At 36.1% G+C, this 14,778-nt stretch overlaps 1 protein-coding gene across 1 annotated transcript in view; it reads right to left on the reverse strand.

Moving 5' to 3' along the window:
* The window catches only part of LOC128550525 (nephrocystin-3-like), a 58,031-nt gene that overhangs the window by 31,634 nt on the left and 11,619 nt on the right, over positions 1–14,778 (reverse strand). The window contains exons 9-15 of the mRNA XM_053529735.1: positions 14,579–14,717; positions 13,768–13,929; positions 11,949–12,052; positions 11,157–11,271; positions 5,305–5,448; positions 2,008–2,105; positions 1,391–1,576 (exon numbers count right to left, since the gene is read on the reverse strand). Of these exons, the coding sequence (XP_053385710.1) occupies positions 1,391–1,576; positions 2,008–2,105; positions 5,305–5,448; positions 11,157–11,271; positions 11,949–12,052; positions 13,768–13,929; positions 14,579–14,717 (948 nt within the window). The remainder of the gene's footprint in view (positions 1–1,390; positions 1,577–2,007; positions 2,106–5,304; positions 5,449–11,156; positions 11,272–11,948; positions 12,053–13,767; positions 13,930–14,578; positions 14,718–14,778) is intronic.

The following is a 14,778-nucleotide window of genomic DNA, read 5'->3' on the forward strand; positions in this document are numbered from 1 at the left end:
ATTATATTCAAGACGGTTTTACAGATGAAGCCAGTGCTTTTTTATTTCCTGGCTTATGAGATACTGTGAAATCATTTTTATTCGCGTAGGGCCAATTTTCGCGTATTTCGTGCAAGAACCAATGCGCGAATTTAAGACCGCGCTAATATTATTTTTTCATTTATAAATTGAAGATGCGCGAATTAAAGCCTGCGCGAAGCAGTCCTTTTTCACGTTTGTGCGAAATTTCATGCCAGCGAATTTAAATGATTTCACAGTAGCTTACCATATTTTCTGGGAAACTGAAATAAAGCTAGATATGGTAAATCAGTATGTTACTTTTATTTATCACCTCTCAGACTTCAATGTTGCAGTATAAAATGAAACTGTTAAGGTATTTTATCATGAAACATTTGGTACATTCTCTAAAACGGTATGTGTATCATCAGACACATGTACCCAACTTATTTGGTTTTGGTCTCTTCAGTCAAGGAAAAATACCATTTCACACTGCTGACATGCACAAATCTACACTTTCTCATCTTGAGAGTTAAATCAAAAATATATTATATGAAAAAATATCCATTTTATTTTACTGACTCTATTTAGTACAAAATGCAGGCCCTTGATTCAGTCAAAAACAGAAAGCCTGGAAATTTACAATCTAAAGACTGAAGTCTCCTTCTTTCAACAGAGTTCAATAAATAAATTCTGGCCGTCAAATGCCTAAAAAATCCCAGGCCTAATATGCCTGAACAGAACCATCATATGTAATTTTCCAATAATCAAGGCCTTCGAAGGGTTCCTTGCATAGTTTATCAGTTTAGATGCACAGGAATATTATAATGCGGGCATTATCCTGAGAAGTTATATATCTAAGCATCTATACAATGAACCATGGTAAATGAGACAGTAAATCACAAGAAAGTTTTGATTGTTTTCATTCTTACATGCTCGTTGAAAAATATTGATGAAAATTATGCTGGACTTCATCAATGCAAGTAGTAATGAACCGGATGTCATGCGGCAAATTGACATCATTACTGACGTCCTAACGCTCTCTTACCGGTCCGCCCATCAAATGTTGTTTATCACAGACAGTAAGACTATACATAGCCTGACCTTTTTTTTACCAGAAATCAAATCTAGCCATGTCAGAATGGTTAACTGAATCTTGGTATCAAAGGTATCATTTAACCGTTACCCTGCTAAATTTCTAAAATGGACTGCTCTGTCATTAAATCTGGGCAGTATCATTTATTATTCGAAAGGGTGTTCACTGAAAATTTACTGACTGAAAAGTGAACAGTGCAGACCAAGATCAGCCTGCACAGATGTGCAGGCTGACCTTGCTTTGCACTGGTCACAAAGGCAGAATCACTTGCTGCCATGATGCTAAAGGTTAACTTACTCAGCAATATGCCTGGACAGCACCATTACATAGAGAGGTATACAGGTAGGGTTATTTCTACAGTGGGTTAATACTTTAGTCTCATCCTCATTGTTCAGACTGGCTCCCAGGGTAACCAACTCTGCTCGTAAAAGTTCTTTAACATTCTTGTTGCTAAGTGGTTCTACTTGAAGTGTTGGCCAAGACCTGAAAACACAGATAAATATCTTCAAATAACAGATTAAATCAATGATTTAATAGTTAATAGAACTCAAAATGTACATGTATAACCTAGACTGGTTACTCTTAAATAACACAAAAAAACTAGGTGTGCTACATAAATTATTTCATTAAAATGAAGTACTTTAACTTTTGGTTAAAGGAGCTAATATCTGTATCATTCAGTTTTAATAATTATCATAATAATATAATAAAATATTAACAATTGCAAATCATGAAAAAGTCCTCTTAAATAAGTATGAATGTTTGTACCTTTCTAAAGATGTGCACTACATGCATAAAGGAATTCAAGAGAAACACTGGTACTGAAGCTAAAGACAGTTCATAAAATTTTGACTACAACTCATGCAAGAAATTTACTCATCAAAGATGGGAATTAGTAAGTTATCTATAGCTACCTCCATGACTGTGGGCATGTATCTTCATGTGCAGACACTATCACCCTGGCATCTACAGGTAGTGGGTCCAACAACCACTTCAGATGGGTTTCTGCTTGCTATTTGAACAAAAGAAATTCATCACTGCTGTATTATTTCTTAAGAGTACAAAACAAGTCAACTACTATAGATTGTGTAATGTACTGAGTACATCTAGAAACGCAACACTTGGTCTACAGTCAATATTTTTTTAAACGATGATGCCTTGCATTGGTAAAATTTATGCAAATGGTGGTTTTATATGTTATTAAATGCGCGATTGTTCAAACATGGATTTGGACCGTTAATATAATTCAAATATACATGTACAAGGAAATTATAAGGGAAAGTATGAAAAAATCGAGGGAAAAACATTGCGTTTCTAGATGTACTGAGTATATTTGCAAGGATTCTTTTTTTTGCTATTTTGCAGTCACCGTGACTTGAGAATTCAGATCTCTCCTGTATAATAAAAAGCATTATCTCCAATAGTGTAAACAAGAGGACCATGATGGTCCTGAATCACTCACCTCTTCCCACATGACTCAGTTTTGAGTATGAAGTCGTTTTTTCTATTATCTGACATAGTGACCTAGTTTTTGAGCTCATGTGACCCAGTTTTGAACTTGACCTAGATATTATCAAGATAAAAATTCTGACCAATTTTCAAGAAGATCCATTGAAAAATATGGTCTCTAGAGAGGTCACAAGGTTTTTCTATTATTTGACCTATTGACCTAGTTTTCGAAGGTACGTGACCTTGTTTTGAATTTTATCTAGATATCATCAAGGTGAACATTCTCACTAATTTTCATGAAGATCTCATGAAAAATATGGCCTCTAGAGAGGTCACAAGGTTTTTCTATTTTTATACCTACTGGCCTAGTTTTTGACCGCACGTGACCCAGTTTCAAAACCTGACCTAGATATCATCAAGATGAACATTCAGATCAATTTTCATGAAGATCCATTGAAAAATATGGCCTCTAGAGAGGTCAAAAGATTTTTCTAATTTTAGACCTACTGACCTAGTTTTTGACCACAGTTGACCCAGTTTCAAACTTGACCTAGATATCATCAAGATGAACATTCAGACCAACTTTCATACAGATCCCATGAAAAGTATGGCCTCTAGAGAGGTCACAAGGTTTTTTTATTATTTGACCTACTGACCTAGTTTTTTTAGGCACGTGACCCAGTTTCAAACTTGACCTAGATATCATCAAGGTGAACATTCTGGCCAATTTTTATGGAGATCCATTCACAAGTATGGCCTCTAGAGAGGTCACAAGGTTTTTCTATTTTTAGACCTACTGACCTAGTTTTTGACCGCACATGACCCAGTCCGAACTTGACCTAGATATCATCAAGATGAACATTCAGACCAACTTTCATACAGATCCCATGAAAAATATGGCCTTTAGAGAGGTCACAATGTTTTTCTATTATCTGACCTACTGACCTAGTTTTTGATGGCACGTGACCCACTTTCGAAACAGACCTAGATATCACCAAGATGAACATTCAGACCAACTTTCAAACAGATCCCATGAAAAATATGGCCTCTAGAGAGGTCACAAGGTTTTTCTATTATTTGACCTACTGACCTAGTTTTTTAGGGCACGTGACCCACTTTCGAACTTGACCTAGATATCATCAAGGTGAACATTCTGACCAATTTTCATGAAGATCTCATGAAATATATGGCCTCTAGAGAGGTCACAAGGTTTTTCTATTTTTAGACCTAATGACCTAGTTTTTGACCGCACGTGACCCAGTTGAACTAGATCTAGATATCATCAAGATGAACATTCAGACCAACTTTCATACAGATCCCATGAAAAATATGGCCTTTAGAGAGGTCACAAGGTTTTTCTATTATTTGACCTACTGACCTAGTTCTTGATGGCACGTGACCCAGTTTCGAACTTGACCTAGATATCATCAAGATGAACATTCTGACCAATTTTCAAGAAGATCTTATGAAATATATGGCCTCTAGAGTGGTAACAAGGTTTTTCTATTTTTATACCTACTGACCTAGTTTTTCACAGCACGTGACCCAGTTTTGAACTTGACCTAGATATCATCAAGGTGAACATTCTGACCAATTTTCATGAAGATCTTGTGAAATATATGGCCTCTAGAGAGGTCACAAGGTTTTTCTATTTTTAGACCTACTGACCTAGTTTTTGAAGGCACGTGACCCAGTTTCGAACTTGACCTAGATATCATCAAGATGAACATTCTGACCAACTTTCATAAAGATCCCATGAAAAATGTGACCTCTAGAGTGGTCACAAGCAAAAGTTTACGGACGGACGCACACACGGACGCACGCACGGACGGACGACGGACACCGCGCAATCACAAAAGCTCACCTTGTCACTTTGTGACAGGTGAGCTAAAAACTATAATGCATGAATTCTTAAAAACATGAATAGCTCTGTTGTCTATCAAATTGCAAAATAATAAAGATGTGAAAATTATCCTATCTACGGTATTTGTCAACACAGCTTGTTGTTAAATTGTATGTAGTAACACTAAAGTTATCTTATTCCAACTGACAACTAAACACTTTTAAATTAAATATCTAAAAAGATGGTGGTTCACATATTCAGATGGAGTTAACTGTATATTATCCAAATATTGTTTTCACAAATACTAGGTTTTCAACAACAGAAGAACACATCTGGCTCTTTTATGGGATTTACTGTAAGAACTGGTAAAACTCTGAGTACATCACACATTATACATTTAAACCTCATACATCCAGGGCTGAGTGCAAACCTATTGTAAAACAGTTTCGTATTCAGCCCTCCTTGACATTCCAACTGGACAGCCTCATCAGGTGGATTTGTTTTGTTGGGAATGAAGTCATACGTTCACCATTAAGACAATAATTAAGCCATGCCATGTGAAAACCAACATAGTGGGTTTGCGACCAGCATGGATCCAGACCAGCCTACGCATCTGCGCAGTCTGGTCAGGATCCATGCTGTTCGCTAACAGTTTCCCCAATTTCAATAGGCTTTAAAAGTGAACAGCATGGATCCTGACCAGACTGTGTGGATGCGCAGGCTGGTCTGGATCCATGCTGGTCGCAAAGCCACAATGTTGGTTTTCACATGGCACGGCTCATATGGTGACTTTCCAGCTTTGCTTGTGCAGGTCCTAGGTACCACTCTATTACATCATTTCAGGTGGGTACAGACGTATTAAGTTTTATAAGGATCAATGTAAAAATGAACTGAACTTAACAGGAACTGTAAAACTTACATGAAATCTGTCAATGGAGTCTAGCACCAATATAACACCTCCATTTGTTCGAGATGAGATCTTCTCCAACCATCTTGGAAACTCCTCTACAAGTCTTGTAGGGTCGAAAGTCAAAGACGGAGGTGAGGTCACTTGCTGCATAAGCTATAGATAAAAATACATATGAGTTATAGAAAAGGACATTGCACTTTCCCTAAAGTACTACTAGTGAATGAAAATTCTAGCAGATTTTCTCCAATAACTTATTTGGGTTTTAGAAATTTGCCTACGGAAAATAGAAATATTTCTCAAAACTCAGTACCAATATGGAAAAAAAGCAGATATTCTTTACCTAAAGTGTTTTATAAATATATGGTTGCAAAACCTTGCTGATTTGCTGAAACTTTTTACCTACTATGTAAATACTGTGAAATAATGTAATTTCACGGGAAAGAAATTTAGTGGTTTTGACCTAACCAGCTATTTTGAGGGGATATACATTTTGATCTTTGACCATAAAATGTAAGGTAATTTTACTGGGTCACTGGGATTAAATTTCATTGATTGACTAAAGTGCTTAATTCATGAAAATAGGACCCCCACAAAAATTAATAATTTGTCTAGTTAGAAAAATTAAAGAACAAATAAAATGGCACAATACTGATAATGAACAAGAGGACCATGATGGTCCTGAATCGCTCACCTCTTCCCACATGACCAAGTTTTGAGTATGACGTCGTTTTTTCTATTATTTGACATAGTGACCTAGTTTTTGAGCTCATGTGACCCAGTTTTGAACTTGACCTAGATATTATCAAGATAAAAATTCTGACCAATTTTCATGAAGATCCATTGAAAAATATGGTCTCTAGAGAGGTCACAAGGTTTTTCTATTATTTGACCTATTGACCTAGTTTTCGAAGGTACGTGACCCTGTTTTGAATTTAACTAGATATCATCAAGGTGAACATTCTCACTAATTTTCATGAAGATCTCATGAAAAATATGGCCTCTAAAGAGGTCAACAAGGTTTTTCTATTTTTATACCTACTGGCCTAGTTTTTTGACCGCACATGACCCAGTTTCGAAACTGACCTAGATACATCAGATGAACATTCAGATCAATTTTCATGAAGATCCATTGAAAAATATGGCCTCTAGAGAGGTCAAAAGATTTTTCTAATTTTTAGACCTACTGACCAGTTTTTGACCGCAGTTGACCCGTTTCAAACTTGACCTAGATATCATCAAGATGAACATTCAGACCAACTTTCATACAGATCCCATGAAAAGTATGGCCTCTAGAGAGGTCACAAGGTTTTTTTATTATTTGACCTACTGACCTAGTTTTAAAGGCACGTGACCCAGTTTCAAACTTGACCTAGATATCATCAAGATGAACATTCTTACCAATTTTCATGAAGATCCATTCAAGGTATGGCCTCTAGAGAGGTCACAAGGTTTTTCTATTTTTAGACCTACTGACCTAGTTTTTGACCGCACATGACTCTGTTTCGAACTTGACCTAGATATCATCAAGATAAGCATTCAGACCAACTTTCATACAGATCCCATGAAAAATATGGCCTCTAAGAGAGGTCCACAAGGTTTTTCTATTATTTGACCTACTCGACCTAGTTTTTAAAGGCACGTGACCCACTTTCGAACTTGACCTAGATATCATCAAGGTGAACATTCTGACCAATTTTCATGAAGATCTCATGAAATATATGGCCTCTAGAGAGGTCACAAGGTTTTTCTATTTTTAGACCTACTGACCTAGTTTTTGACCGCACGTGACCCAGTTTCGAACTTGACCTAGATATCATCAAGATGAACATTCAGACTAACTTTCATACAGATCCCATGAAAAATATGGCCTTTAGAGAGGTCACAAGGTTTTTCTATTATTTGACCTACTGACCTAGTTTTTGAAGGCACGTGACCCAGTTTCGAACTTAACCTAGATATCATAAAGATGAACATTCAGACCAACTTCATACAGATCCCATGAAAAATATGGCCTTTAGAGAGGTCACAAGGTTTTTCTATTATTTGACCTACTGACCTAGTGTTTTGAAGGCACGTGACCCCAGTTTCGAACTTGACCTAGATATCATCAAGGTGAACGTTCTAACCAATTTTCATGAAGATCTTTTGAAATATATGGCCTCTAGAGAGGTCACAAGGTTTTTTCTATTTTTAGACCTACTGACCTATTTTTGATGGCACGTGACCCATTTCGAACTTGACCTAGATATCATCAAGGTGAACATTCTGACCAATTTTCATGAAGATCTTGTGAAATATATGGCCTCTAGAGAGGTCACAAGGTTTTTCTATTTTTAGACCTACTGACCTAGTTTTTGACGGCACGTGACCCAGTTTCGAACTTGACCTAGATATCATCAAGATGAACATTCTGACCAACTTTCATAAAGATCCCATGAAAAATGTGACCTCTAGAGTGGTCACAAGCAAAAGTTTACGTACGCACGGACGCACGGACGCACGCACGCACGGACGGACGACGGACGACGGACGCTGCGCGATCACAAAAGCTCACCTTGTCACTTTGTGACAGGTGAGCTAACAAGAGCTGTCCGTAAGACAGCCAAGCTCGACTATTCGAAATATTGTCACAGAAGCAGGAAATTATTACCCAAAATGTTAAATATCAAAAGAGTTTTAAGTTCGAAACGGGACATAATTTGACCAAAATGCATATCAGAGTTATGGGACTTGATGCTATCAACTAGTTTAAAAACCCCGAAGAAACATGTTTAAGTTTCAATTCCATATCTGCATTAGTTTGGAGATAGTAACTTGCATGTAAAACTTTAACCAGAATTTTCTAATCCAAAAGGGGCATAAATTTGCTCAAATACATGTTAAGAGTTATGGAACTTGACCCAGTGAGTTTGGTAACTGACCTAGAAAAAGAATAAATAAGTTTCAAAGCTATATGCCTTTTGGTAATAGCTGTATGTACTTGCACGCAAAACTTTAACCAGGATTTTCTAAGTCCAAAAGGGGCATAATTTGGCCAAAATACATGTCAGAGTTATGGGACTTGACCCAGTGAGGTAGGTAATTGATCTAGAAAAAGAACAAGAGGGCCAAGATGGCCCTAGGTCGCTCACCTAAGAAACACTCCCTAACAGTGTAAAACATGTTTGACCTAGTGATTTCATGAAACAAATATTCTGACCAATTTTCATTAAGATTGGACCAAAAATTGGTCTCTTGCGATAAAACAAGCATTTTCTTAGATATGACCTAGTTTTTTGATCCTAGATGACCCATGTTCAAACTCGACCTAGATTTTATCAAGGCAATCATTCTGACCAAATTCATGAAGATCAACTGAAAAATACAGCCTCTATCACATACAGAAGTTTTTTCTTTGATTTGACCAAGTGACCTAGTTTTTGACCTCAGATGACCCATATTCAAATTCGACCTAGATTCATTAAGGCAATCACCTGACCAAATTTCATAAAAATCAATTGAAAAAACAGTCTCTATCGCATACACAAGATTTTTTTTTAATTTGACCTAGTGACCTAGTTTTTGACCTCAGATAACCCATATTCAAAGTCGACCTAGATTTCATCAAGGCAAAACACTCTGACCAAATTTCATGAAGATCAATTGAAAAATACATCCTCTATTGCATACACAATGTTTTTCTTCGATTTGACCTAGGACCTAGTTTTTGACCCCAGATGACCCATTTTCGAACTCGGCCTAGATTTTATCAAGGTAATCATTCTGGCTAAATTTCATGAAGATCAGTTGAAAAATACAGCCTCTATTGCATACACAAGGTTTTTTTTTGATTTGACCTAGTGACCTAGTTTTTGACCCCAGATGACCCATTTTCGAACTGGGTCTAATTTTCATCAAGGTTATCATTCTGACCAAAATTCATGAAGATCAATTGAAAAATACAGCCTCTATCGCATACACAAGGTTTTTACGTGATATGACCTAGTGACCTAGTTTTTGACCCCAGATGACCCATTTTCGGACTCGGCCTAGATTTCATCAAGGTAATCATTCTGACCAAAATTCATGAAGATCAATTAAAAAATACCGCCTCTATCGCATACACAAGGTTTTTCTTTGATCTGACCTAGTGACCTAGTTTTTGACCCGAGATGACCCATTTTCGAACTCGGCCTAGATTTCATCAAGGCAATCATTCTGACCAAAATTCATGAAGATCAATTGAAAAATACAGCCTCTATCGCATACACAAGGTTTTTCTTTGATTTGACCTAGTGACCTAGTTTTTGACCCGAGATGACCCATTTTCGAACTCGGCCTAGATTTCATCAAGGTTATTATTCTGACCAATATTCATGAAGAAGAATTGAAAAATACAGCCTCTATCGCATACACAAGGTTTTTCTTTGATTTGACCTAGTGACCTAGTTTTTAACCCGAGATGACCCATTTTCGAACTCGGCTTAGATTTTATCAAGGTTATCATTCTGACCAATATTCATGAAGATTAATTGAAAAATACCGCCTCTATCGCATACACAAGATTTTTCTTTGATTTGACCTAGTGACCTAGTTTTTGACCCGAGATGACCCATTTTCGAACTCGGCCTAGATTTCATCAAAGTTATCATTCTGACCAATATTCATGAAGATTAAATGAAAAATACAGCCTCTATCGCATACACAAGGTTTTTTCTTTGATTTGACCTAGTGACCTAGTTTTTGACCCGAGATGACCCATTTTCGAACTCGGCCTAGATTTTATCAAGGTTATCATTCTGACCAATATTCATGAAGATTAATTGAAAAATACAGCCTCTATCACATACACAAGCTAAATGTTGACAGACGACGGACGACAGACGACAGACGACAGACGACGGACGACAGACGCCGGACATCGAGCGATCAGAAAAACTCACCTGAGCATTGCTCAGGTGAGCTAAAAAATAAGTTTCAAATCTATATGCCTTTTAGTAATAGCTGTATGTACTTGCACGCAAAACTTTAACCAAAATTTTCTAAGTACAAAAGGGGGCATAATTTGGCCAAAATGAAGGTCAGAGTTATGGGACTTGGTGCTATCAAATAGTTTTATAACCCCGAAGACACATGTGAAGTTTCAATTCAATATCTGCATTAGTTTTGGAGATAGTAACTTGCATGTAAAACTTTAACCAGAATTTTCTAAGTCCAAAAGGGGGCATAATTTGCTCAAAATACATGTTAGAGTTATGGAACTTGACCCAGTGAGGTTGGTAATTGACCTAGAAAAAGAATAAATAAGTTTCAAAGCTATATGCCTTTAAATGATAGCTGTATGTACTTGCATGCAAAAACTTAACCAAGGTGTGACGCCGACGCCGACGCCGACGCCGACGCCAGGGTGAGTAGAATAGCTAGACTATTCTTCGAATAGTCGAGCTAAAAACTGCAGTTATTGAAATCTATTGAGTTCATGTCAGATACATATATAGACGTATAAATTTTCACAATGTTGTGTATGAAAAAATATTAAAATTCTGTAAGCTTGACAATAGAAACTTCGTCAAATTTTACTTATCTTTTCGTTTTTCGAACAAGTTCTATTTTACTGGCAATGTTCTATTGTGTTCAATATAATACTATCATTAAATTTATTATTCATATGTTTGTATGAATTGGTTGTTTAATGACTTCTTTTCTGGTTATTGTTTTGTAAATGTTTATATTTTACAAAAATAAATGGGGTTATCCCAATTGGGAGCCCGAAAAAAAAAAAAAAAAAAAAAAAAAAAAAAATTAATAATTTCATAATAAACTGAAACTAAGCAGAATGTGCCAGAAGTCCAACAAGGGAACGCAAGAATTTACAAACAAACCTGTGCTGTAATCCTTCTGATCATGACAACAGGATCAGCTGATACAGAGTTATCTGCCCCTACAAAATGATACAACACTACACTGCCTGGAGCTTTCTCTATCTGTAACTGTATCCTGAAATAATAACAAACATTAAATGTTGATTGAGGCAGACTTTATGCAGTCATTTTAACCCTTACCATGCTAAATTTCTATAATGAACTTGAATGTCCACCTTTCAATTTGGACAGTAACATTAACTGTTAAAAGAGGTGCTTACCAAAAAGATACTGACTGAATGGAGAACAGTGCAGATCATGATCAGACTGCACGGATGTGCAGGCTGATCATGATCTACACTGGTCGCAAAGGCAGAACCAATAGTGTTCAGCATGGTAAGGGTTAAGAGACTGCACTTCAATTTATGATGAAATGTGTTGATCTAAAAGATGAAACATGGATGGTTGATATAGTCAATGACTTTAACAATGTCTGATTTGTATATAGCAATTACTTCACTCTTGCAACTTGTATTTAAATACTGTTATAATCACTTATCATTATTCATTAAAGCTGATCCAATATTGTAGTTTCTTTTGTGATACCTGCAGTGTCACCTGTGCATGTGTATCAATTGCTGTAACTCAGGTCATACAAAACTCACTGCATACAATAATTTTAAAAATGTTGAAAAAGATTAAAAACTCATTAAAAACCAGTATTTTTCAAAAGTTCCTGACATTTATCAAACTGAAGATATATTCATTAAAAGAAGTACTAACTTTATTTCTTCTAATAAATGAACCACCTACCATTTACAGAGAAGCAGGGACCTTCCAGCCCCTGAAGGGCTCAGTATCAGCAGGGGGGGTAATGGTCCAGCAGATAATACATGGGCGTTTAATCTCTCATAGTGCTGAAATGAAAAATGAAGCCCGTATTCATGAAAGTTTTAAGTCTGCTATTTAGACTTAGGCTCTGGGCTGCTTAATGTTCTCGCCATCTGTGTAAATTATCACAAATTGCAACATTACTCCATATATGATTTGTCAGTTATCAGTTTGTGCTACTATCTGGTCTATCTACACTAAATTTTGCTGGATTAAAGTCAAAACTTGGCAAAAAACAAGAGCTGTCCGTAAGACAGCCAATGCTCGACTATTTGAAATATTGTCCCAGAAGCAGGAAAATATTACCCAAAATATTAAAATGTCAAAAGAGTTTTAAGTTCAAAAGGGGACATAATTTGACCAAAATGCATATCAGTGTTATGGGACTTGATGCTATCAACTAGTTTTATAACCCCGAAGGCACATGTGAAGTTTCAACTTAATATCTGCATTTGTTCTACAGATAGTAACTTGCACGCAAAACTTTAACCAGAATTTTCTAAGTCCAAAAGGGGGCATAATTTGCCAAAAATACATGTCATAGTTATGGGACTTGATCCAGTGAGGTTGGTAATTGATCTAGAAAACGAAAAAGTAAGTTTCAAATCTATATGCCTTTAAGTAATAGCTGTATGTACTTGCACGCAAAACTTCAACCACGATTTTCTAAGTCCAAAGGGGGCATAATCTGGCCAAAATGCATATCAGAGTTATGGGACTTGATGCTACCAACTAGTTTTATAACCCCAAAGACAGTTTTGAAGATAGTAACTTGCATGTAAAACTTTAACCAGAATCTTCTAAGTCCAAAAGGGGGCATAATTTGCCAAAAATACATGTCATAGTTATGGGACTTGATCCAGTGAGCTTGGTAATTGATCTAGAAAACGAAAAAATAAGTTTCAAATCTATATGCCTTTTAGTAATAACTGTATGTACTTGCACGCAAAACTTTAACCAGGATTTTCTAAGTCCAAAGGGGGCATAATTTGGCCAAAATGCAGGTCAGAGTTATGGGACTTGATGCTACCAACTAGTTTTATAACCCCGAAGGCAGTTTTGGAGATAGTAACTTGCATGTAAAACTTTAACCAGAATTTTCTAAGTCCAAAAGGGGGCATAATTTGCCCAAAATACATGTCAGAGTTATGGGACTTGACCCAGTGAGGTTGGTAATTGATTTAGAAAACGAAAAAATAAGTTTCAAATCTATATGCCTTTTAGTAATAACTGTATGTACTTGCACGCAAAACTTTAACCAGGATTTTCTAAGACCAAAAGGGGGCACAATTTGGCCAAAATGCAGGTCAGAGTTATGGGACTTGGTGCTATCAACTAGTTTTATAACCCCGAAGACACATGTGAAGTTTCATTTTAATATCTGCATTAGTTTTGGAGATAGTAACTTGCATGTAAAACTTTAACCAGGATTTTCTTAGTCCAAAAGGGGGCATAATTTGCTCAAAATACATGTCAGAGTTATGGAACTTGACCCAGTGAGGTTGGTAATTGACCTAGAAAAAGAAAAAATAAGTTTCAAAGCTATATGCCTTTAAATGATAGCTGTATGTACTTGCATGCAAAACTTTAACCAAGGTGTGACGCCGACGGCGACGCCAGGGTGAGTAGAAAAGCTAGACTATTCTTTGAATAGTCGAGCTAAAATTGATGAAAATTTATTACTGCTGTTATGCAATAGAATACTGATTGAATGGTTAATATAAGAATCTAACTGTTGTACCTTTTCAAAGCCAAGTTCACAACTAGATTTGACAGCATAATTGAAGGCTTCCATCTGTTCATAGTTATAGTTAGCATCAAAAACTCCGTCAACCTCAGTAATATCTCCTTCTCGTACCTCAAACTCTTCATCTTCTGTCTTCTTATTATCTGATCCCAACTCCTGATATATGAAATTTGTGATGAGAAATCAAACATTATTTACCAAGGCCAGTATTTATCAATGTTTTATGCCTGAAACTGAGACTTAAATTTAAGAACGGCAAATATATACTGATCATGGAATTTGATTAAGCTAGCTGTATGGAGCTGCAAAATGCATATTAAGCCGAAGTTTCAATAGAGTACTGTGAAATCATTAATTATATTTCAGAGGGCCTAATTTTCTCAGATTTCATGACAGAGTCATTCCATGAAATAAAATCCTATAGAACAGGTAAAATTCTCATTAATTTGATGTCAGAAATTTGAAACCCACAAATTCATATCTGCATGAAATAGCTGTTGTGGCTAAAACCACTAAATTTTATGACAATGAAATAAAATGATTTCACAGTATGGGCATTGACAATAATATTTAGAAGGCTGATTATCTAAATTTCAGACAAATGTTGATGAACTTGGGCCAAAAACATAAAATACAGAATATAAGCAAATAATTAAATACAGACTGGTTTTAACCAAATTCCAAAACTGTGCAAAGAACTCAATTCAGTCTTGAAAGTACTCGATACTTAAACCAGACCTCTATTGAAACAAATGAGTTTTCTTTTTCAATTAAACAAAGAATGCAATAACAAATCTTTACTAACAATTCCGATGACCTTCTCCAACTCCTTGTAAGCAAGCTCCGCCCCTTTAACAGCCGTTGGATAACCGTCTATAATTTTGGCACTACCACTGTCTCGGACCTGGTTCCTCAACTCCCTGGTTTCCAAATTAGGTTTTGTCCTAAATATAAAGATACATGTCTGATATTAAATTGCATTAAGAAATTAAAGTTCAATATTTA

Source organism: Mercenaria mercenaria, chromosome 18, assembly GCF_021730395.1.
Source record: "Mercenaria mercenaria strain notata chromosome 18, MADL_Memer_1, whole genome shotgun sequence".
NCBI lineage: Eukaryota > Metazoa > Mollusca > Bivalvia > Venerida > Veneridae > Mercenaria > Mercenaria mercenaria.